Below are 26,463 nucleotides of genomic sequence, written 5' to 3'. Positions count from 1 at the left end.
GAACTATAACTCCCCAAAACCCAAAAAGCTCTGTAGGAGTCCTGTGCCAAAACATCTTGATCAAGGGAAGGAAGCTCGAGGACATATTTGTCACACCTGGAATACTCTGACTACAATTACTTAAAATTGGTAACAGAGTTCCCTGACTTTTTGTGGTGGGAAATCAAAAACTGTACAGGAAGCTCTGAAATACATTTAAGCATTGTTAACACTAAAAAGTCCAAAATCCCACCTCCCAAACCCAGGACATTAAAACACACACCTACGCAAAATGATGGGGAAGGAGCTGATACATCGACATTGCCCACCTATGGTGGGCCTTAGGTTTTCCAAATATCTTAAATATGCCTCTAGAGAAGATAAGGATGTCTATTCTTTCTCAAAAACATTTTGCCATAATTTCAAGCACCTTCTCTCTTAATGCTTTATCTTGATCAGGAACATTGCTCTGACCTCATTCATGTGGAAAATTAAGTTGACTAATTGATAGTTTGCAGGGCTGGAAGTGAAATCTTACCAAGTTGATTGGAAGTGCAAGTATTTTTTTTCTTGGAAGTCCCTGGACATATTTCCCCTTTCTGACTGCCCTTTCACTTTATCATAGTTATTATTTTCTTCTTCACCTGTTCAGTGCATTCTGCACCTAATTCACCTAGAATAAGACAAGTTATTTCAATATTCAGTTTCCTCATTTCTTATTTGATTGCAGAAGGGCAATAAGTAGAGAGTGAGGCCCATTGATTGGTGGGTGACTTTACAGATGCCCAGAAATTCTGGCACATAATGCCAGCCCTGATAACAATATATGGCCTGCTGTTATAGAAGTTTAAAAATGTAGCCAAAATACCACTGAATAATAATTCAGTATTATTATAAGATCATTAAATGGGTGGGGAAATAAAATGAGAGTTGGAGCAAGGGATAGTTTTTATTACACCATTAAATGCCATTTTATTTATTAAAAGATAAGCATCTCCCAACATAAAAATGAAAGTTTTTTTTCCTTTGCCCCTGGAATAAAGCAAAAGTAGCCTAGACTCGTTTATAGTTCTTTGACAATTCTTTATAAATTACTTTTCAAATGCAAAATATTTTGTGCAAATGCACAATATGTATTGAGATGTTGAGTAGAGTGGACAACCTAGAAAAGGTGTTTTCAAAATTTTAATGCTGTGGAACCTGATAGTTAAAAAAAAATCACAGAGCCCTTGATCAGAAGACAAAGCTCTAGTGGTAGAAAATTGGCTCCATTTGAGTGAACATTTTTTCCCCTCTCACGGAACCCCATCAACCCATCCTTACGATATCCCACAAGGAAGCAATTTCTCTTCTGCTGCCACTGGAACCAGCTGCTATGGAAGGAATGGAACCATTGCAAAACAGTGCCTCCAATCCCCAATCCCTGCAGAAGGTGCAGAAGGAAACCACAGTTGATTGTATTGAAGGCAACTGAGAAGTCCAAAAGGATCAAGACATGTGCACTAGTCCCATCTAAGCCTCAATAAAGGTTATTCACTAGAGTGACCGATGCTGTCTCTGTCCCATGCCTGGGCTTGAACCCCCCTATAAAGCTGCAGATAATCTACTTCCTCTAGGGTGCTCTATAATTGGCCCCAAATTAACATCTCAACCATCTTGAGTGAAAGTTGGAGGCTTGCCTAAGTGGAGTCCAGACTTGAATTTGAGCTACTTTACCAACAAAATATTGTGCTAACTAGTCATGATGGCTCTTAACCAAAAGGGAATTAGCCACCCGAGGAATGGCTGCTGCATGTTAACCTGCCATTGCAATAAGGAAGGAGAAGAAAAATGCTTTGCTTCTCTTGTCACCATGGATTAGGCCCAAACCTGGACACATAACCATGCTCACTCAGATTCAGTATTCATCATTCCCACCTGTACTCCAGGAATTGCTTTTGCTATTCATTTTCCGGAGGTTCTCCAAAAATCAAGGAGCCCCTCAGGACTGGCAACAGGCCTTTCATCAAGGGCCTAAGACATTGCCCCTTGTCAATGGTGAACCACACCCTCAACTGCCTCTTTTGCCAGATTGTCAGGGAAATCCCCAAGCACCCACCAGAAACCAATTGAAGCAGACCATCTGAATGGGGGTCTGGCCCTATGGAGGGAATGAGTGGCAGTCAGTCACATGTGGACCAGGAAGTGATCTGACCATAACAAAGGGAAGATGGTAATTCCCCCCACATCCAGATCATATAACAGCTGCTGTGAGGTAAAGACATGGTAGAGACATGTAACTGTGTATAAGTGTTGGACCTGAGATTCCCTCAGCACAAGGTTTCTAGGGAGGCCATGAATTCCTGGGCTCTACCAGATCTGACACCTCCCACATGGAGGATGAAGTCCATCAATACCAACATGCGGGGGTCTCCACCACCAACTTGGCAACCAGATCAAGCAGCCCAGGGAGCGATCCCAAAGAACAGCAGGGCAGCTAGTACACCAAAAGCATATGATCAAAGTTTGTGCACTAATGAATCTTGAAATGTATTGCATCTCCAATATAGGAAGGCTATAGAGGTGTCTGCAAAAGGGGCGTCAAAAAAGTCAAATCGGTAGGTCAATATGTGACTGAAGCCAGCCCCCACCCCCGCTTTTAAATGCCTTATTCACACTATAAAAGGGGGCAGGTTTTTAATCACACAATTGTGTCTGCCATCTTGAGATTTTTTAATCCTTCCTGAAGACATCCCTCTGGACACCTCAAATTGCTTTTAATAAACTCAGATAAACCCAATAAACTCCAAAAGATCTTTTCACTAATTAATCTAGTTTTTAAATCATAAGAAAGATACTTAATATCTCTCAATACCTGAGACCATTGATTTAGTAATATGGGATACTTAAAATTGTCTATTCCAAATTTCTTGTAAATTATACAAATTTATTTTTGTCTTTTACTGGACAGTTGGTTTAGCCTCTATTAAAACCTTCAGTAGATTCAGAGCCACTGGGGTTTCTTAAGCTGCCAAAGCAGCTGGTCCACAACCTAGAACAGAAAGCAGCTTCTTTCTTGAAGTGGTTTGGGATCGGAATTTAGTTTCATACTCGGAGTCTTATGCAATGTTCTAGAATTAGGGAGGTATGTTTTCACACTCTGGATGTGTATTGTCATATGTGTAAGCCATGTGGACTCTCTTCCAACTTAAAACAAAGTCTCCTTTGAGTCAATCCCAGTGATGTCACAGACATGTCTGTGTTGTTTTCTTGGCAATAATTCAGAAGTAGTTTGCCATTTCTTTCTTCCAGGATGGCTTAGGACTTCCCAGTCTGGCCTACAGCTTTGGCTGTCTTGCAGTCAGCTATTAATCAGGTCTGTTCCTGCTTAGCTTTTTGAAATCAGCCACGTTCAGCTGAACGTCACTGCATTTAACTAAAAAATACTTGTACTTTTTCCGTTATGCTTATTGGAATTCTGATTTAATGTATCATAGTGGAATTAAAAGACTAAAAAAATCTCTCCTCTTCTATCAAAACATCATGAGGCTTTATACAAGCTATGGCCTTCTTGTGCACTAATGTTTACCTATCTTACCCTATACAAGTAGTTTTTAACTTATGACCATTCATTCAGCAACCATTTAAAGTTATAACAATGCTGAAAAAGGAGACTTACAACCGGTCCTTGGAGTTACAGCTGTCTCAGCACCCCGTGGCCACATGAACACGATCTGGGCACTTGGCAACCCATTCACACTTACGACTGGTTGCCAAGCACCCCACGATCATATGATTGCCATTTGCAACCTTCCCTGCCAGCTTCCCCAGAAAGTTAATGGGGAAGCTGGCAGGGAAGGTTGCAAGTCGCTGGGGTAAGTCCTCCCCACCTGCACACCCTTCTCAGCCCCTCTGCGCTCATGCCATGCTGGCCACTCACTTTACAACTGCATCACTTAGCAATATAAATTCCAGTCCCAAGTGTCATTGTAATTTGAGGACTATCTGCTTTTCTCAGCCTGGTGACTTCCATATGTTTTGGACTTCAAATTTCCAGCAACACAGAAGGCAGCAGACTGAACACAGAATGATTTAAGTAAACTCTGCTGAGTGCATTTATCACCATAATCATTTGAGCAATAGAAGTGCTAAACTAGGTAATCTACATATCCCTCCATTGCAATCCAAGTTAAATCTGCAATATGTGCATGTATTGCTCAATTGATTTATGTATACCATATGAATGCTTCTTATGCTACTCTGGTTTCTGCTATGTTCCATGAGAAATATATTTAAATAAGGCCTAAAATTGTACAAGAAACTGAACAGAAGTTTAGAATTCAAAAGGGTATTTTTTCCCCTCAACACAATTTTAAACTTCAGAGTTTGCATAGGGTTTTTCTGGCTTGAAACTAACTAGTAGCAATAGGATTTTCTCCCCCAACCAAAACAACTTCAGCACAATTACAATAAACCTTCTTATCTGAGTGTACGTGCAACTTCTGATGCTAAACCAACATCATGGATCAAACCTTCAAGTTTGTATTGTCTCTCCCCTGCCTCCTTCTTATTTGACTTACAAAAAGTAGATAATACATCTCCTTGTCTGCTTACATTCCAGCTGCAAAAGTTGTGCAGAAATCTTTCAGTAAATGTATTGGCTACATGAATAAGCTCTCTACTGACAGCTAATATTTGCATTTCACCCAACACCTTGTCTATGGTAGTATAAAAAAATGCCCATCAGACAAGAATAGATGTATTGGTGGATTAAATATGCTTTTACAACATGCAAGAAAACCACATGCTAATAAGGTTTTGTATCCCACAAAGCACATGACTATTATAAGAGAGGCCGTAGATTGATAAATGTTTTGCACACAAGTCTCAAATTCCATACAATTTCCTCAAACAAAACAAAATGCAAAACAAAACAAAAATCTTAGGCCACAGCTTTCTACAACCTGGCCCTGTCCAAATATATCAAACTACAATTTCCATAATTTCCAGCCTGGTCTCCCCTCACTGAGAACTACAGAGGTTGCAGTTCAACACAACTGGAGGACACCAGATTGATGGGGGCTGCAGTAGGCAAAGGTTTTACCTCAGTCCTAAGAGTCTAGAGGCCTGCTACTAATCAAAGGGAGCAATGCTAAACTAGACCAAGAAAGCAGCTTCATTTGTAAGCACACCCTGATGAACAAAATGTTTGTTATTTTTAATTAACTCTGCTCATGTCATGAATTCAAGCCCTCCTATACTAGCTGAATGTATTACTAATATGTCAGTCACAGTTAAGGCTTAATCCACCATTATGTATTTATTCCATGCCAGTACTAAACTGGAATTACTTTTGACAGGTACTAACCTATTATAATGAAAACAACAGAAAACCTGGATAGACTTCAAGGAATTTTGAATTTACAAAGGCAACGCCACAGTATTTTAAAATGGAAAAGGACTGTGTAAATTAACTCATTATGCAATAACTGACACACTTTTTACCCATGATTTGGTAAGACACTGATACATGTTCATATTAATTCTCTGATCACTGGCATGGGGGAGTAAATTTCCAAACATATAACTTATTTTTTTCCTGCTAGTCACGTCATCCAATCCAACACTTTTGTTGCAATTACATCTTAATTGCTTAGAATTTTGTTCTATTAGTAGTGAATTATGAACATGAGTGTTCAGTTGTGCTATTGTATAAAATATACTTCTGTTCGACTCCACTTGCTGTATCATGGTTCAGTTCCCATCAAAATATCTCAGCCAAACAGCAGAAACATTTGGAGTTCAATTCTGATGCCTTGCAACACTATTTTTGAAAGACACATTTTTGTTTTGTATCTGCAGTGAAATACATTTCAGACTGAAAAAAAATAAGAGAAACAGATCAGCCTACCTGTCTGCATCACCAAGACCCAGTGAGGTGTTGCGTTGCAAAGTTTCCCGTACAGCAGCCATTCCATCAGGAAGTCTATTTAATCTTCGAGTGTAAAGGCCCAATCCACCATCAGTCATGTAGCTGTAAAATAATAATAAAATAATAATAAAAAATAATAATAGCCTAAACATCTGGCTGACGTTGCAACCAACCATAATAATTGTAAAAAGTTAAGGAAACAAATAGACCAAAACAACATATACAGATCTAAATACTGTGGTTTATGTTGTACCACCTACTTAGGCTAACTCTGGCACAAACTGAAACACTGTTCTATTAGTTACTGTATATTCATTGTATAAAAATCTGTGGCTGAAAAATGAGAGTACAGCAGGATCTATGTTATCAGTAACATTTCCTACCAGGGAATGGGTTAGTGATTTTTTGCTTACTGTCTTAAGTTTGATATTTCCCTTCATAAGTAAAGAGATAAGAAATTTTACTTTTAGGTGAGATTGTTCTAGTATTGCAGATGTATATAAATTGGATTGTTAAAGTTTCCGTGGTAAACCTGCTTCTATGAAGTACAATATCTATCTATCTATCTATCTATCTATCTATCTATCTATCTATCTATCTATCTATCAAATTTATATCACCGCCCAACTCCCCCACAAGGAGGGACTCTGGGCAGTTCACAACAAAACAATTTAAAATCAGTAAAAACATAAATAATACAAATATAAAATACAATTATTAAATACAATAAAATCCAAGAGATGGTGATATTATTTCAGCCCGTGACCAGATAATATCGGTCAAAGGTAAGACTAGGGAACCAGCCAACCCCAAAACTGATTATTCCCATCCCCACCCCATGCGTGATGACAAAACCAGGTCTTCAGTTTTTTTCTGAAGTCTAAAAGTCTAAAACCTCACTTCTGGGGGAAGAGTATTCCAAAGGGCAGGGGCTACTGCAGAGAAAGCTCGCCTCCTGGACCCCATCAGATGAAATTCTCTTGCAGACGGGGTCTGTAGCATGCCGTCTCTGCATGACCGGGTGGGAGGGGTTGATGTGATGGGGATGAGACGGTCCTTCATATGACAAATCATTTCTCCTTGTAATAAAATAATGGTTATAACAGGGGCAATCAACTGGAAGCATTAGTGTTGAATTTTGCTGCAAAGGAATTATATGGTTGTTTTCTCTAATTTGGCTTATCTGTTTTAATTAAGATACAGCGAGCATTTTGCTCACAGTTGTAGCTGAAAGGAACTAGCTTCCAAGTTACTATTAAACCTCTTACTTGAGCACTGTATTCAGTGCCTCAGCTAATGGACATTTGGAAAATCAGTAGTCTCTGCTTTACTGCACTGCCTCCCTTATTGTTTCCAGATAGAGAAATAAGCACTGAAAAAGGCAATAACCTCATATTGTTTGAAAGAACCATTTCCATATGAATACTGGGTTACTAGGTTGTACTGATATTATCTGCAGACTCTGATCTACAAGAGGCTTTGGTTGTAAAATAGATAGATAGATAGATAGATAGATAGATAGATAGATAGATAGATAGAAAGAAAGAAAGAAAGAAAGAAAGAAAGAAAGAAAGAAAGAAAGAAAGAAAGAAAGAAAGAAAGAAAGAAAGGTGCCTGCCTTCCAGAATACTGTCTGGCATGTAGAAATTTAACAATCCTGGCCTAGGGGACACATCTCCCCAAAGGCCACTGAATGCAAACCACTCAGCCTTACCAGAACTACTGTTTACTTCTGTCAACAAGAAACAGTTCTTAGCAACTTAGCAACTCTTCAAAGAATTTTATCTCTTGTCTGCAGACAGCAGATAGGTGTAATTCCTCTAGAATGAACAAAAATAATGCCTTTTATATGTGAGTGTACACATACTTAACTCTCCCAATAATTGTTTAGTGCTACCCACTAGCAATTGTGGGTAAAACCAAACCAACTTTAACAAGAAAATGCTCTCACAGAACACTGATACTGGCTACAATTCCCAGTGAATTCCAGAAGTATCAGATACTAGTGGTATCATAGAGTGAAAGCCTCTTGAGAATTATAGAAGATCAGGAAATACATCAAAGTGGTTTCAAAACCTACTACATACAGGATTTTCAAGCCTGCTCTGCTAGAATTTGATAATAGTAAACGGAATATGTAACCCTACTGATATCTTTAAAACAATGGGCTACACAGAGTGGTTTGCTAAATCATTATATTTTGCTAATTTAATCTCTGATCTGTTTAAGTTGCTTTGTAATGTTACAGAGAAGATGAACCTTTATAGAAACATGTAGTTTATGTTTTGTATTTTTGTCAGCATGGCAGTTTGACTCAATTATCCATTTTGTTCCAGGAAAGGGGGAGTTTAAAGGCCCCAGGAGGACAGAGCCCAAGTTGGAGGAAAAAGTAGTATGTCCCTATGCTATATATGCCTTGATTGATTAAATTAAGAGATGACACATGGCAAACTCTATCTACATGACTTCAATGCAATTCATGGAAGTCTTGGCAGGAATTACAATCCAATTCAAAAAATCCCATCAAAACATAAATCAAATTAAAATATTAACTGTGCCCTCCTTTTTATAACTTTCTGCTGTAGTATAGCTTCCATAAAGCCTAACCAGATACCCTTAATTATTGTAAGTAGGCAGGAATCTCTATGACGTTCCCTATAGTTCCCTACCACCAATCCAGAGTTAGTTTATTTGTATGCTTTATTTTGTAACTCACTGAGTGAGTGAATAGGAAGAACATACAAGAGTTTGGCAACCCAGTTGGAAGAGGCAGACACAAGAGGAAGAGCCAGGGATGGGAAGATTGCTGATTGTTTACTAATGATAATTCATTGCCAACTGCTGCTAACAATTTCCTGAAAATAGGAAGTAATTATTCCATTCTACTTTGCCCTGGCTAGACCCCTTATAGAATACTGTGTCCAGTTCTGGGCACCATAATTCAAAAAGAACAGTGACAACTGGAGCAAATTCAGAGTATGGCTATCGAGAAGGTGAAGGACCTGGAAATGAAATCCTATGAGGAACAGTTAAAAGATAAGGATATGTTTAGCGTACAGAAGAGACAGCTAAGGGAAGCTACAATAGCAGTCTTCAAATATCTGAAGGGCTATCAAATGGAACAAGGGTAGACTTATTATTTCCTGTCCCAGAGAGCAGGTCTAGAACCAAAGAGTTGAAAGTACAATCAAGTAGGTTCAAGCTAGATTTCAGGATGAATTTCTAGACTGTACAAGCTGTCAGCCAGAGAAACATGAAGTGATTGTGAGGAGGCTGAGAAAGAAATGAGAGGAATTTTAGACAAAGACAACCAACAGATGGGAGATGAGTTTGTTAGTACTTTATTTCATAGGTGGCAGGGTTAATCTGGGCTGCAAAAAAACTAGGAAGAAGAGATTCAAAGAGATTCTGCCTTAATGAACTCACTAATGAAAGAGGGCAGGAGATTCCTATTGCATTTCCAAAATTCTGGACGTTATCTCTAATTTGTTCATTAAAACCCTTTATTGAAATCTGTGTGATTCTTGCTTCCTTGCTTGTGCCCTGAGGTATGGGGCTTGACAGAGCTCTGAAGCTGAATAGTCATGTATCAGAAATGGTGTAGTAGACCCAGCCCTGAGCATTAAGTTAGACTAGATGATCTCTAAGTTACTTTCCAATTCTTCTCTTTCTGTGAACTTATAACTACCCTCACATTTGAGGATTCAGTATTTTCAGTATCCCAGTTCATTCTGAGCTTGGCTCATAAATTGTTCTTTATGTCCTTTCCATTTCTTACGCTTTGGTTCCAGCACCAAAGTTCTATTCTCTTTTCCATCTGCGTCTGCTTGTTACTTTGTTTCCCCATATAGATCCGGATACAGCTTTCCTTGCTGATGAAATAATTACAAGCCTCTCTAGCTAGTCCCATATGTGGCAAAGCTAATATTAAAGTGCAAGCTTCAAGTATTGTGTTTTGCACGGAAAGTCCTGGATAGAGACTTGAGCAATAAAAAATAAAAACTGTTTTCAATAAACCCTCTATCCATTCTCACACCTTAGCGTGCACAAACCACTAAAAACTGGTGATACAGGATAGAAAGCAGTAAGAAACAGAAAACTCAGCAGCTCAAGTTAAACCAAAGGCCTACTGCTATTTTAGAAATAGTAGAGAGTTTTTCTAGATATGAACTAGAGAGCGAGCACAAAACCACTCCATCTCATTTGCAGATACACGTGTAGGACAGCTGCCTTTCTTCCTAAGAAGAAATGTATTTATTTTACTTTATTTTTATATAGCATTTTCAAGTGTGCAAAGTCCTTGACATTTTCCACCATTAGATAGGACTCCTGCGATACACTTGACTTCTTTCTTGTTGCCTTTTCAGCCTTCTCTTTATGGTGGGCTTCCTATCATTTTAAAAAATCACACTATAGTCTCGCTGGAATCACTTGAATTATTCAAAAAACAACAAATAGCTCCAGTTTTAATAGGACTAATAGTTTCATCAGCATTAAAATATAACTAAATTAGTCTAGATCCAATTATTATTGTTTAAGCAGCATAGCTTCAACAAATGGAGCTCCCACAATTATCTTCAAGTTTAAAAAATTTCACAGGAATGATTAGATAAGTTCATATTTCAGAGTAAAGGATAATAGGTCATTTCCTAATTCATTGCAAAATCCAAGCAGCAGACACTTTTCAGTGCCAATATTAATACTTGGGAATAGAGTATTTCTTACAGAATAGTTGAAATAATTAGTGACCTCTTTCATTATTGAATATTTTCACTTTTTTTTTTTTTTGAAAAAGCTCATCTGAACATGTTTGGAGTTTATGCTTCTCTATATTCTCTCAGATATACTACCCCAAAACCATATCAGTATTTTTAGCATATGAAGGTTAACAGATTGTAAATTGCCATCGTGCCAAACTTTTGAATGAAGTTTTCATCTTAAAAATAAAAGTGGAAGAGTAAAATAAAATATAGACAATTAAACAGACAATGAAAGAGAACTGAAAAGTTCTGAGAAGCTGCATTTTAGAGGCATTTTAAGTAATCTTAATAACCTTTATTCACACACGGTTTAAGAGATCATATGAAACTAGGTAGGCTAAACATGAAAAAAATGAAGTCCAAACATATAAATAATAAAATATTTTTTTAACTTATGCACATTTTTCTTAAATAAATGTTACAGATTTTAAAATCAACTACAGTTTAAATGACTATCGCCATAGACATTTAACAAAAAGATCCCTAAGCCAGCCTTCCTCAAACTTCCTGGGGCTACAAACTTCCCAAATGCATAGCCCAAAGAGTTTACAGTAGAATCCCACACTGGTCAAGTGCCAGATTGGGGAAAGCGGTTCTAAGTATACAGTATGGTGAAAATGTCCCGCGTGTCTCTGAAATTTGAATTCCCCCTTCTCTTCTGCTAGATTCTGTACAATTCAACAATACAATCCAACTATGCAACAAGCAAAAAGGAAAGAAAACAGTGAAGTTGATACCTTTGGCAAACGTTCAGTAAAATAACATACTTTACTAAGTCATGAATGAAGCGTTATTTCCTTTCAATCTTTCCGTTGCTGGTCTGAAAACACTGGCCAAATTATCTGAAGAGTCTGAAAATGCTCTTCAGTTCTGTAAAGTTCACTGCCATTTACTGACTTTTCTTTTAAAGACTCCTCTTTGCCAATGAGGACAAGGAGGAGGAAGAAAGAAGGTTTACTGTCAGACAATTTAAACACTGTAACTTCTATGCTGATCTTCTTGCAATAACTGGAAAAAATGGTGCTTTGTCCAGCATTGACCCCATTTCTACCTTTAAAAAAAAAAATCACTGAATTACACTGTCAGCTATAATAGATAACCTCTAACTATAATGCCCAAAACAAGATATAAACGTCACATGCAACAAGGAGGAAAAAGGAAAGTGCAATGGATGTAAGTCAGCTCTGAAAGTCTCTACTGGTGCAAGAACAATAAACAATTGCCCCTCTGGGGCTTCACAAAGAGGTTGCTAAGCTAGTTAAAACTAGGGACGGGACTATTCTCAGTTCTGCTTTGTCCATGGGGACAAGACACAATACTTTTTTCTCAACCGCATAAACAAGGAGTTCAGTTTCAATGGCAGTGACAGAAGCAAGTCTCAAATATTTCATTTATTATAACATTTGTTTGCAAGACATTACAGACATCAACCTTAAAATGGGAAAAGTAAATGCAGGCATTATGTAAGAAACAAGTATTTTTCAATGTGATTTTTTTTCAGTAAGAGAATAAACTTTAAAAAAGGATGGGCTAGTGAGTGTGTGCATGTGTGTGCATGCATGTAAGTGTGTACAGAGAGACACACAGACATTCCATGAATAGATTTGCTACCATCACTATATTCAACAGAGGTCTATAGTGAATCCTGACTCTGACAAATATCCTTTTTTGATAAACAAACTTTTCAATGCCTGTTTGTTGTAGTCAATTCTTACACATGTAGAAGCTGATACACTTAAAGTTCTTAGAAATGTAGCTCAAATATGGTCACAAAATTGAAGCAAATTAAATATTTTGAAACTCCATTAATTTTAGTACAATAACTAATAATATACCTTTCTCTTGAGACGTGTGGGTAGATTAGATAATGACAGAATTGTTCCTGTAAGATAGCATCTCCTAACATGATGCTAGGTTGTGTTAGACTCCAACACCCATTATCCCTATCAGGGCATTGGGTAGGGGAAGGTTGATACCATCTATGCAGCCATGTTATCTAGCTGGTTCAGACCAGTCCACACAAACTCCCTGTTAAATGTGCAGTGTCCTGCTGTCCTCCTTTTTTCTTCTTTCCTTTCTCTCTCCTCACATCTGCTATCTTTATGTTCTCCAGCCTTTCCCAATTTCAGACAAGAAGGTACAATGTGGTGCTAAAACAACCCCGTCCCTACAGCAGAAAGGTGGTGGTGGACATTCATATTTCCAAGAAGAGCATGTTACAGGTTCCGTCACCTAGGGAGCTACATTTGGCAGGCCCCAGGTCCCTGCGCTGTGGAATCTTCTCCACCCTGAGGTGAGATTGGCTTCATCATTGTTGAGCTTCCAGAGGTCCCTTAAGACTTGGTTATTCCAGCAGGCCTGGGCACACCCGGGGGCGGGGAAATTAGTGAGGTGGCTCCCTTATTTTTAACATCCTTTTATTCTCTGTTTTATTTTGCTTTTCATACTTTTAATGTATTTATTGATTTTTAGCTTTGTTGTACGCCACCCAGAGTCACCTGTGGTTAGATGGGCAGCTATATAAATTGGTTTAATAAATTAATAAATAAATGAGTCCCAGAGGGGTCTAGCAGACACAGGGAAAACAGACCAGATAAGAGCAGCATGAGGAAGAGCAGATGAATACACAGGTAGGAGCCAGCAATAGGAATTCAGGGAAGAGGGAACAATTTGGGTTCATGGGTATCTAGTGTTCTCCCTCCCCAGTGCAAAAATACAGTAACACATGTCACACAAACAGAGTGCCAGGCAGCCAAAATAAACTCTGTGCCTTAAAGCATCTCATAATAGCAAAATATGGGGCCTGAAGATTGGAGTAATGAACAGCTCTTGCAGGAGCAAACTCCTGCATGTGTACACCAGACATGACTGTACTCAGACTAGTACATCAGTGTGTACACAACAAAAGCTGTGTTCACAAATCAGAACTGGGTTGCTCCTAATTTAGATAACAATCCTTTATCTATGACAGAATCTTCTGGCCAGTCAGTTTATACATTACATGTATTAAAAATCTGGGGATGCAAAAAACTCCAATGAAGTGCATTTCTGTCCTGCCCTTCCCAGTCTAATAGGCAGATCATGTTCTATTATGTTATGCACTGAAAATATAATACTAAATTGAAAATTAATGCTGGATAAGTTAACACTGTGGTACAAAAGTTAATATCATAAGACTGTATAGTAGCCTTAAAATGACTTTTGGAGGAGTAAACAAACACTGAATTCAGTGGGACTTAATTTCAGAGAAGACAAAGATGGAATTCAATCCTTTAAATTTTTTCCTTTGTAAACATTTGTTTTACTTCATATTTTCCAAAGGTTACTAAAAATCATGGGTGGAGGGGCTTTAATGTAAACAGAATAATCATATTTTAGCAAATGACAAAGTTATCATTATTTGATTTGGGTTCTTGGTTCACCAGTCTGAGAATGTTAAGGATCAATTTTTAAACTATCCAGTCTCCAAGGAGTCAAACAGCAGCCATCAGCTATAATCTCGCACTCTCAAAACACTGTTCATGTCCCAAATATTAATTAAAAAAAACTCTCTATGAATAATATACTTTTCTATTTTTTTCCCCAGAACAAAGCCTCTGTGTATGTGTATGAATGACAAATGTTTAAGGAAAATAACAGTTGCTGAAAATGTTAACACAAAAGTCAAGAGACTTAAAATTCTAAAACAGGTGATAGGATGACATTGGATCCTGTTTTATATTGTATATATTATTATGCTACCATTTGTTGAATATTGGCTGTTCTGCTACCATTGTCTTAGGTTACAACACAGATAAAACCATTTGGAATTTCTAATATGGTACTGTATCATAATACATGGTAACAATTTATAATATAGTAAATTATCTATCTATCTATCTATCTATCTATCTATCTATCTATCTATCTATCTATCTATCTATCTATCTCTAAGAAACAATACAGGAAAGATTTCATATATAAATACAAATAAAGCAACATATAAATTCATGCTGGCCTGAGGAGAAGGGAAGATTTCATCCTGTCCCCTTTCCTAGAGGGAAGAATATTCACATTCATTCATTTGCAAATTGTATGAAACAAATGTGTGTTTTCCTGAGGAAATACATACTTGAAAGTATTTCTTCAAATGCCAGATTCCACAATATCATGCAATCACCTGTTTAACTGTTGTATAGAGGGAGTTCCATAATTTGGGTACAGTGACAGAAAAATCTCCTCTCTTAGGTGCCTATTAAATTAACTACAGGTAGTCCGCAGCTTATGTCCATTTGTTCAGTAAGCATTCAAAGTTATGGCCATCGCAGCATCCTCACGGTCACATGATTATGAGCTGGACACTCAGGTTCCTGTCTCACAATTACAATGTCACAGTGAGCCACAGTCACATGATCGCCATTTGCAACCTTCTCTGCCAGCTTCCAACAAACAAAGTCAGTGGGGAAGCCAGCAGGGAAGGTCTCAAGTCACTTTGGTAAGTCGCTCCTGCCACTTTTTCTCCCACCCACAGCACCTCCCCCACTTGCATGTAGCCTGTACCGGCCGTCCCAAGGCCTCCTCCAACCTGTGCACAGCCTCCCCCAGCCCTCCCAAGGTTTCTCCAGACACACGTGCAGCATCTCTGTGCTCCTTGCCTGGGACTCCTGCCTCTTCCCACTTAACGACCTGCGTGTCCTGGGGTTATGATGGCAATTGGGACTGCCCAGGATTGTCATTGCTAAGTGATGCAGTCATGTGACATCATACTTTACAACCACATTGCTTAGCAACCGCAATCCCAGGGAGTCCCAGTTGCTGTTGTAAGCCAAGGGCTACCTATACTTTAGATGATGGGACATAGAACAGGATCTTTTAAACTGTTCTTATAACTATGGATATTTTCCTATAAGAGGAAATGGATCTTCAGGTATTCTATTTTGGCTTGTTTATTTTGTCCTCTATTCTTCACAGCATTGTTGAACCCATGTGTGCCTCTCTGCAGATGTGTCTTCTCCAAGTTACCGATACTTATTTGTCTGTTCATTCATTCATCTTCTCCCTTCCCTCTCCTTATTCCTCCCATTTCCATTCTGTTATTCTTTCTTTGCATTTACTCAGGAGGAATCTGGTAGCACTTTCTCCAACTAACAAATGTTATTAACAGGTGTAAGGGTTTGTGAGCTGCAGCTACCATAGACTAATATAGTTCTCCTCCTACAATGTCTGTTTACTCAGTTTTCTTCCTCTTCCTTCTCCTACCTCATGTCATTCCACTGTCTTCCTTTTCATTGAATTCGGCAGCAACAGAACAGAAGCATTTCATCCTGACAGCTATTCACACAGCATAAGACAACTAGCAGCTGTATCTTGCAATGTAGATGGAATACTGTACACTGTAAAAAGACCCTTCTTGCCGGTGTTATATGGCCTTAGCAATTCCTATCAAGAATTGAGGAAACACCACAGACAATGGGTATATGAATGGACCAGAAACAAACAGGAAACCATGAAGGGAGCAGATGCAATAATGAAAATGGAGAAAATGAGTTTTCCATATTCAAAAAAGGGCATCCTTCAGTATAGTTCTGAAACAGACTAGTGCTATGATAGCAGTAAGACAGAATATACTCCACTTTCTTGGGGGAAAAAACTGTTCCACAAAAACACAACTGGAAAATTTTACCTGTGCTTTTCTTAACCTTGGCAGGCCTGCTAGAACAGAGATCTGTGAAATTCTAGTACAACTTCAAGTTCCAACAAGTACTGAAGAGGACAGTAGTTCTACATTTACTGCATTGTGATACAAGTTCCATGAAATCCTCAGTCACTACTATAACACACCATTCACAAAACTGATGTTAATTGTCAGTACAGGTGGTGGTCATAATTTAGTGCATTCCTGCGAATATCTAGCCTGCTTTATTTCTTTTACTCTTCCAGGTATGTGGTTGTAATATGCCTATAACAAACACAAACCATTCAAGGATAACATGAAATGCAAGGTTGTCAGTTTATTTTTAGCAGCAAATCAATGTGCAGCAATTAACATGTGATACTCATAACACTTTGTTTAATTTCTTGCTTATGTCTTCACTGTGTTGTACCCACCCAGAATCCACCTGGATCAGAGTAAGCTATAAATATTATAAGATAAATAAATAAAATATAATTATTATCTAGTAATTGCAGCAGAAAAAGATACTTCAGTAGTCAGTAAACAACTTCAAGAAACAGTCAAATAAATAAAATCATGATTTACAGATAATCCCCCAAAGAACAAGAAATGTAGCTTGACACACTGAGGAATTTTAATTAAAATTTGAGGGACTAAGCTGGTTAACACTTGTTGACATCTAGGAAATGTATACATTTACAGCTCCTCAAGATAGTTAAAATTTGGAATGGCTGAAAGCAACAGTTGGAGTTAGCTACCATTTCTTGAGTAAAACTGAAAAATTAAAATGATAGCCATTAATTTTAAAAAGTTCTGATTCGCTTTCTCTCAAATTATCACTCCAAATTTTATTCAATGGCTGTAATGAAATTCATTTTCTTACATTCAGCGTACTGTACAAATTTGGTTGATTCAATTGCTGTTAAAGCATTAAAAGGACACAAATGGAAATTCAACAGAATAAGCGCTAAGGAAAAAAAAATCAAGAGCCTCATTCCTAACCACAGGTCCGTTTTATTAGCAAAAGCCAACTGCTTCCGAGTTCCCTTGGTAACAAAAACTTTTGAACCTTTCTCCCATTCTGCCAACTGCTAGTGCCTTAAACATTTTGTTCCTTCCAAGCCTCCTTTGTAAGCAATACTATTTCTCATTATCATCATTCAGTGGAAAAGAGAACCTGAACAGAAACCTTTTCAAAAAAGAGATGAGAACAGAAGTTAGAATGAACTAGGCCTTCTCTTTAAGGATTATATGCCTTATGGAAATGTGTGGAGGATCCTTTGGTGGCCTATTGGGTGAAACTTGCTTTTTTCCCCCAGTTGCTACAGCACTTGAGTTTTGATTGATTGATTATTTATTTATTTATGGCCCTGTTGAGTCAGTCTTGACTTTCGGCAACTGCCTGGACAAGTCTCTGCAATTTTCTTGGCAAGATTTCAGAAGTGATTTGCCCTTGCCTCCTTCCTAGGGCTTAGAGAGAGTGACTGGCCCAAGGTCACCCAGCTGGCTTCGTGCCTAAGGCAGGACTAGAACTCACAGTTTCCCAGTTTCTAGCCTGATGACTTAACCACTATAACAATCTTACTAATTTATTAGTCACCTTTTTTTCTTATTATGTGTATTTTAACCATTTATGTTATACATAAAGATGACCATCCCTAGTACACTGAACAATGTCTACTGAATGTTGACATTGCTTTGCATTGTTCTCTCAATTGCTTTCAATAAGCCCTGATGCCAATTTTCAACCTCTGAACATCACTGATAAAACCATGTTGGCATGGTTGGCATGCTTCTTTGAAAAAGGTAAGTACATAGCTTAAGTAGTTGTAACTTAACTTCTTATAATAGAAATTCAAAGATAGAATGATTGAAATTTGGAGCAAGTAAATTAATTCCACTTATCAACTTCAGATTATAGCTCACAAGTTCCGAGGCTAACATAACCATCCAATGCTTAACTATTAGCTTGAATCATTTTATTTTCTGTTCACCTCAAAACATATTCAAGCAAAACAGTGGAAAACTGTTGGAAAGTCAGGGACCTAGCAAGGAGGAGAATATATGAAAATACTAGTCACAATGGCTAAGTATTACTCCCAGTATTAGAAAGCAGTATTCCTCCAAATTTATTTATTGGGAGATGCAGTACTTCACGGACATCCTGTTTATGGATGGAGGAACAAAATGATATGCTAGGTCTTATCTAGTACAATAGTAAAGTTAGCACCCTAGGATAGCACTACCTATACACTTCCTCAAAGAGATCATAACCACTGTGTCCACCTTAACTGTCTAAACAGTTAACACACACTATGCAATCTTATGTCAGATTATTATACTGTGTTGGGTTTAACTCCAAGTGACTGTGTGGTCAAATGCTTGCCATCCTGACCTGTTTTTTAAATACTGCCTTTTAACAGCCAGTTGACACTTTGTGCCAGCATTTGGGGGTGTCTCTGGCATTGTTGCCATGCTTGGACTTGAACAGCACTTACATGGAAGCATCATCTACATGAAGCAGCACCCCAGGCAGGGACTCCATGGTTAAGTATGAATCATGGTAGCTTGTAATGCACTCGCTCTGATGGCACAAATTATAGTGGCCAAGTATATATTACACACATGGTGAGAAAACACTAGGCTAAATAGACCATGATCTAACATATATGTTTAGTAGGATTAAAGTAGTCTTTGGTAGAGCTATTTTAGGTCATAGCTTTTAGATACTTATGTGTGAATTCATTTGGTTTCACAACTGGAATGCAAAACAACTTAATTTTAGTTTGGAAAATATGTGAGAACTTTATAGCAAAAATATATACTGGCTCTTAAAGCATCAGCATTTAAGAATTACGGTGTTAAAATACAGGTTAAGAAATAAGAACAAAGAACCATAATTTCTCTAGTGAAACTTTAGTTCACTACAGATTTGTTTTTCTAGTTTTTCTTTCTCCTAGATTAATGGTAGTCCCAAACCATGCATTTTATTCCCCTATTCTGTCCACCCATCAGCCTTAATTGACCACCATCTCTTGTCAATTTGATCTTTCTGGTCAAAGACTGAAATGCAAAGTCTAACCACAAGCCCTGCCTTTCAAGAGAAAACAAAGAAATGAATAACCAGTTAGCTAGGGTCAATTCAAGTTTCAGTCTGCACAAACTTGAACAGATGAGTGAAATCAAGTCAGGGTGTAACTCAGTCATAAGCTCTTATGTTGTGTTTTGTTGTAATGCAGCCAAAATACTCAATTAATGCAAGTGACTTTTTAAAAAAGATATATATGAACTCAAAATATCCTGAACATCAACTTCCCATCTGATTACAGTGTTCGGTACAATCAAACCATGAAAAAACCAACATGTAGTTATATTAAGCATGTTTAATGACACATTTTTTAACACATACATTCTCAAAAGCAGACTCTCTTTTGGAAAGGAGAAGCCTCTGAGGAAAGGAATGAGCAAAAATGGCTCACTAAACATTCTGATGGAGATAAGAGTTCTACAAGTTCCTTACATTTTCGGTGGGGCAGTCCCATTTCAAGCCAGCTCTTGGAAAACATTCCTGAAGCACTCCACACCTCCACTTTACAAGTATCTTAAATTACATAGGACTACTTGCCTTCCAGTATGAATCCAGACAAAGAGACAGCAAGCATGACTATTAACCACAGAGCTCAACAGCAATTTGGATTTGAAAGGGGAAAAATGATTTGGAGGTAACACACCCTACCTGTTAGCAACACCTTAAAGAAGCCACATTTGATTTAAGCAGTCATCAGCAAGTATGATGGGCATATCTACACTCATTCTGAATCACCTACAGTTTCACTGGCAAGATCAATTCTACTTAATTGGTTTCTATTCCAGCTATGAGGTTGGGCTCTCACATAACTGGACTAAACATATCCCTTAGATACATAGTCTCTCAAAATGGAGAAATTGCTCCCTTGCTATGTGTAAGATATCTCAGGGTTAGTGATCAGGGTTAACTCAGCGATCAGGAACAGTACTGGAAAATCAACAAGGTGATATGGACGTAATTATGTTTCCATAGTTCATTTATCACAAGAATTCTGTATATGAACCCAAGATGATCTTAGTTTGGTACTCAGTCTAACAATGTTTCTAACAGAAGCTGAATGTTGAAAACAATAGCATTTGGGAGCTAGCTTTTATTGATGCATTAAATATACACTAATGCATACATAATATAGAGATAGCTAGCTTAAGAGGAAAAATGTTAAAATATGTAATTAAGAAATATAGGCTGGATTCACAAATTGCAAATTGAAAATGTGGTTTGCTTTTTATGGGTTGGCATGTTTGATCAACATAATCATTATGGACCATAGAATCAAAGGTATTACTTACAATATGTTGTGTGAACTCATACATTATAGTTATTTAACAAGCCATGATGCAGTGTGTGGTTTAGCATAATGTATGAACTCAGTCTAAATACTGAAGTGAAACTTCTCTAAATTTTTCACTGAGTGCTATTATGTGATAGAGGCTAATACAATAACTTTGTCTAAAGTAAGAGCAATTTCTACATTTAATAAGAAATTTGAGCTAACAGCTTGCAAGCATATATAGCTTAGATGCAAGCTCAAACTTGCATCTAAGCTATATATGCTTGCAACCTGAAGACATCAGGTGTGGGCTGGCTAGCCCCTTAGAGGCCTGGCGTTTGCTGCTCTGAACCATTGACCTCCTGGACTCTTTCTACTTTTTTAGGAATTGTTTTGTATAGGTTTTAGGTTTTATGCAACTGTATTTTTATTTATTGTTTTAGTGAGTTGTGAGCCGCCCAGAGTCCCCCATTAGGGGGAGATGGGCGGGGATAAATTTAATAAATAAATAAATTAAATAAATAAACTTCAATTAAACTTACAAGTAAATAAGATGAGCTACAAAACCCACATATCCCAAATCCACATGGTACTTATTGCACGTTATCCATAAGTATGCTATGTCAGCTTGTGGCTTCTACTTAATATCCAATAGAAAGTAAATAAAAACATAGCGAACCTAAAGAATGTAGTACTTATGGCTGAAATAAAATGTTCACTAAATTGCAGAGCAGCCAGTGCAGTTAAGATTAGTTAGGGAGGAAAAGAACGTTAACATTTATAATTTTAAAGCTGATTAAAGAATGTGTTCCTCTCCCCTTTTAAGAGATGCACATGGGAAGATTAGGGGGGGAAAACTGAAATTTGTTCAGAGGCAGGGTTATATTTTCACACCCACTATCTTGCAGATTGCTTAAAATGCGAAATGAAGAGAATAGAAACTATTTCCACCCATCCATCTCTTGAATGGCTGGGGGCAAATAAACTTGCAGTGACCCTGGATAGAGGGAGGGAAGGGTTTTATCACATATTCATGGCTAAAGCACAGTTGAAATCTTAGGTATGCTAAAAAGGAAATAAGCAGCCTGGAAATGTTGAATCTAGTAAGGTATGCATTCAGCCAAATTTCACTGACTTAAGAGCTCTTGATCATATTTCCCTCTAGTGGACAAATTTAATATGCAATGGATAGATCTTATATACAAAATATTTTATATACAAGGCAACAGTTTAAGTCTGATACATTTCTTTTCTACAGAGTTATCCCATTGTTCCTACCCACAGAAACACATCCTGAAATTCCACAAACTATGCTCATGTCATCCTCAGTACATACTCCAGTTATTTTTTACTACTAAAGCATTCAGCATTTCCAGCTGACAGAGGTCTACCTGTGCCGGATACATGGGTATTATAGTTTCAGCTTAATTGAAGATTGTAGCTGCTTCCCGATATTGGAAATCCATGAAGACATTTGGGGGCACTATGCTGGAGAAGGTGATAGTACATACATAACTATTACTTAGGAGGAGGAACTATGTAACTGTGGAACTAGTACTACATAAATTGAAAGCTTCTGTAAACTTTATAGAAAATGGAGGGTGGTAAATTATGCCTACTTAACAACATCATTCTGGGGTGGTTTAGCACTGAGAAAAATCAGTTGGTGTTCTGCTTCACTATTTGCAAAATTGTAACATTCAGTATATTGGAACAAAATTGTCCTTCTGTTTGCCTCAATAATACTGAAAGCAGTTCAAACAAAAATCAGAAGAGATAACTTATAATTATTACTAGTCATCTTGAAATCTGGTAAAGTAAAGGTTTCCATTTTCTTCATTATTCAACTGGACCAAGCTGTGTTAGTATTCAAAACCAAGTTATATAATCTTACTGTGCTTTCTGAAGTGACCAGAGTTCATTTGTTTTTAAAACTCTTTAGGCCCTCTAGAATAAAAGCTGGAAAAGTTACAAAATTCAGTTTGGATTTGAATTGAAAATCCAGTTCAGCTTTCACTCAGTGTGGTGAACTTGTTATACCAGGAATGGTTACATTAATAATTGAAGTATGGATTTGGGATTAAAAAGGATAATACAGGAGTGAGCAATTTATACTTCAGGACTGCATGAAACTTCCAGTCCTTTTTTTTTTCTTCTGAAATTCAGAAGTGCAGCATGCAGAAATCAGATCATACTGTTCTGCTATTTCCTGGCCATACACCAAGCAGGAGGCACCTTTAAAAAAAAAAAAGCCATTTTGAGACACAAACATTGTAAAAAGTAGAAAAACTGCGTCCCTGCCAAATCTGTGGAAAAAAATACTGCTCACAATGGACCCACCATCTATATTATTTATATGATAACTCTATTTATTGTGACCCTAAACACCTCCCCACCATGATAATTGTGACTCTCAGTCATGAAAATATTGCCCACCAGAAATTAACTGAACCAAGTTAGTGGGGATATGAGTTTGTCTTTTGACTTAGAAAATTCTGCAATAGCCTTTCCTTTAGGCCAGAATACTTTGGGGTGATGATGGGAGTTTCAATCCAAATATCTAGGAATGCACAAGATGATTTTTAAAATATATGTAATAATTATTAATAACAATAAGATGCAACAATTAAATACAGTGTAATCATGGTATGTGCCTGACTTACTATCAATAATGTCATTGATATCTCTTCTCTTTTAAAATCCGAAGTAACTTGTACCAATTTCACAGAATGACCAAATGCATAAAAATCGATGCACAAATTTTTGCCCCAAGTGAAGAAAGATTATAGGAACTCTCAATCATAAAAAATGTACAACAAAATTTTCCAGACAAAATTCACAAATAGCACTCATCAATAAAGGCATTAAATACACATCAGTATCTTGTCATATTACACAATGCTCAAGAAAATCGATGCTCCATCTTGTTCCACTAGCCTTGCTGCTGTCTTATCTTCTAACTTATTTAGCCTTTAACTTATGACTAAGGTCAATAACATTTGCCCATTGACAGGACTCATCCTGTAGATTTCTGACAGAAGAGAGAATCATCCATCTAAAAATGAATGGGAAAAATATAACAGGTACAAGGCTGTCCACAAATATGCACTTGCAAATCCTTAAACAGGAATTCCCAGGTTCTTCAAAAGATAAAACAAACCTTAAACACAATTTAAACTATGTTAAACAGTCAAGACAAGTCAATAGCATTTTTCTGAAAATTAAATTGTCAGGTAAGTGAAGACAGTGGGAAGCAACTTACTAAATGGCATCACATGTGAGACTGAATTAAGAAAGTGAACCTTTAAACATTTCAATTTTACTTACTTCTATCCACCCAAGGAATAATAATGAAGCAATATACCATCTGAGAGCCAATCAATAACAAAATAAATTGGGAAAAAATTGAACACTTTTATCAGCTGAGCAGGGAAATAAGAAAACTGGTTTCTTCTTTTCCCCAAATAGACAAAAACTCTGATAATCTTAACAAAAATACTATCCACATTGTTTAAGAAATCAAAAGTCATCTAGAAAATTTGGTTACCTATCCATTTAAGGAATATCAATTCCGAATTTGTACCAAATCCATTAAATATTTAGGTATGTGTAGTCCTTGCTTAATGACCATTCATTTAACAATGGTTCAAAATTACTAGAGTCTCAGAAAAAACGTTGCGGCGCCCCCCCCCCATGTGGCCACATTTCAGGGACTTGGCAACTGGCTTGCATTTATGACGGGTTGCCAAACGCCCTGCGATCATGTGATCGCCATTTGCAATCATCTCTGGCAGCTTCTCCATTGGAAGCCAACAGGGAAGGTTGTAAGCAGAGGGGACGCAGCAGTGTGCAGTTACGGAGCTCAAATCTTCAGGATTTACGGTCCCTAGCTTCACACCACTGCGAGGTTTCCTCTCCCCTCTCAGCGCTGCACAGTTACAGACCTCAAATCTTCAGATGCTCCATTCAGCGCTGAGAGAGGGGAGGGGAAAGAGAATGGAGCGAAAGAAAGAGGACAGAACGAAAGAGTGACAGCTCTTTCACTCCTTCCTCTTTCGCTCTGTCCTTGAGTGCCTGGATTGCAATCGTTGGGCAAAGCAGTCACATGGGCATCTCGCTTAATGACCACTTCGCTCAGCAACTGAGATTCGGATGCCAGTTGTGGTCGTTAGGCAAGGACTACCTGTATCTTTACAGAAAATATAATTACCAATTAATGAGAGAGGATTCAGGTTTACGAATCTGGAGCTTTATCATCAAGCTTATCTATTGTCAAGTATTAAATACTGGAAGCCAACAAGTGGCTTAATTTTGCCGATTTGGGCAATGTTGGAATATACATATATAGCACCTTTAGTTGGACAGACACTATTAGGATCTAAATACAGTAGAACTCTAGTATCTGTGAAAAAGATAATGTCAGTTAGAAAGCTATGGAACGTAATTTCTACTAAAAACATTCTATCCTTTTTCCCATGCTAAACTGACTTTATGGGGAAACCCAACATTAAAAAAAACCCCAACATTAAAAAAGATGGTGATATGGAAAAATTGGATGGAAGGTGGGATATTAACTTTGGATCAACTGATAGATGATGAAGATGAATTGTTAACATATGCTGTGTTAAGAGACAAATATCATCTACCAGGTGTAACCCAATGGCAATATTAACAGCTATAATATTTAACAACATTGTTTGGACCAGCAGCATTTCAGCTTCTGAGACACCTTTTTTCGTTATTATGATAAAAGAAAAAAAAAAAGAAATCAAAAGTTTGGATTTTCTCTATATCCTTCAATTTTTCAGGACAATGCTTCAAAACATATCCTCAGACAAGAAAACTGCTTAGAAAATACAGTCCAACGAAGCATTCTTGATCTTCAAGAGAAACAACCAGACCTTTACAAAGCTTTTCTGCAAATATTAGAACACTCGATGTAAGAGGCAGTCAACTGATAGCTAGAGTTTAGGCGCTGAGGCAAGGAAGCACAGGTAGTTACCACCACTTGTTCAGCAACCGTTCAAAATTACGGCAGCGCTGAATGACGGGGACTTATGACTGGTCCACAATGTTGTAGCTGTCACATCTCCGCAATCATGTGACCATGAGCCAGGCACTCAGGTGCCTGGCTCATGATTACGATGTTGCAGCGAGCCACACTCACGTGTTTGCCATTTGCGACCTTCCCTGCTGGCTTCCCACAACCAAGTCAATGGGGAGGCCGGCAGGGAAGGTTGCAAGTCACTCCTGTAAGTTGCTCCTCCGCTTTTTCTCCCGAGGAGCTCTGCTATGGAGTATGAGTTCCCAGCAATCCTGTATTCTATAACACCCCCTGCCTGCACTCTGTAGCATGTGCCCGCCTGTACCACCACCCTGCCCATAGCCCTTGCCGGCCTGCCCTCACTCCTTATCACCTGCCCACCCCCCCCCGCCAGCCAGCACACACTGTCTATCACCCACCTACAGCACCCCCCCACCTCCTTGCCTGGGACTCCCACCTCTTCCTGCTTAACGATCTGTGCAATCTTGGGGTTACGATGTGTTGGAAAGAACATACTCATTTTATGATATTTTCCCTCACTCTTCTTTTCTCACAACTTGCCAGCTTTTCTCCATGATGCAGAACGTAACTGATCAACCATCTCTTTATTGGTTGGGCTGTGACTACACATACTTGTTAACATTTTGTTTAAAAATGTATTATTTTGCTTTAATTAAAGAATCTAATTTCATATATCTAAGACATCAACAAGGACCTCAGGTCTTAAAGGCAGAGACTTTAGCAGAGACGGCACCCAG

At 37.9% G+C, this 26,463-nt stretch overlaps 1 protein-coding gene across 6 annotated transcripts in view; it reads right to left on the bottom strand.

Moving 5' to 3' along the window:
• NAV2 (neuron navigator 2) overlaps positions 1-26,463 on the bottom strand; it is a 307,819-nt gene that overhangs the window by 110,642 nt on the left and 170,714 nt on the right. For all 6 annotated transcript variants that reach the window (XR_015797036.1, XM_088145827.1, XM_088145829.1 and 3 more), the window contains one exon: positions 5,870-5,992. Coding sequence is in view for 5 of the 6 variants with exons in the window: in XM_088145827.1 (XP_088001953.1) it covers positions 5,870-5,992 (123 nt within the window). In the remaining variant the exon portion in view is untranslated. The remainder of the gene's footprint in view (positions 1-5,869; positions 5,993-26,463) is intronic.

The sequence above is a fragment of the Python bivittatus genome, unplaced genomic scaffold, assembly GCF_059951505.1.
Source record: "Python bivittatus isolate LINGU-HERP-01145 unplaced genomic scaffold, Pbiv_v1 ctg000480_np1212, whole genome shotgun sequence".
Lineage (NCBI taxonomy): Eukaryota > Metazoa > Chordata > Lepidosauria > Squamata > Pythonidae > Python > Python bivittatus.
This window is presented reverse-complemented; position numbering and strand designations above follow the sequence as displayed.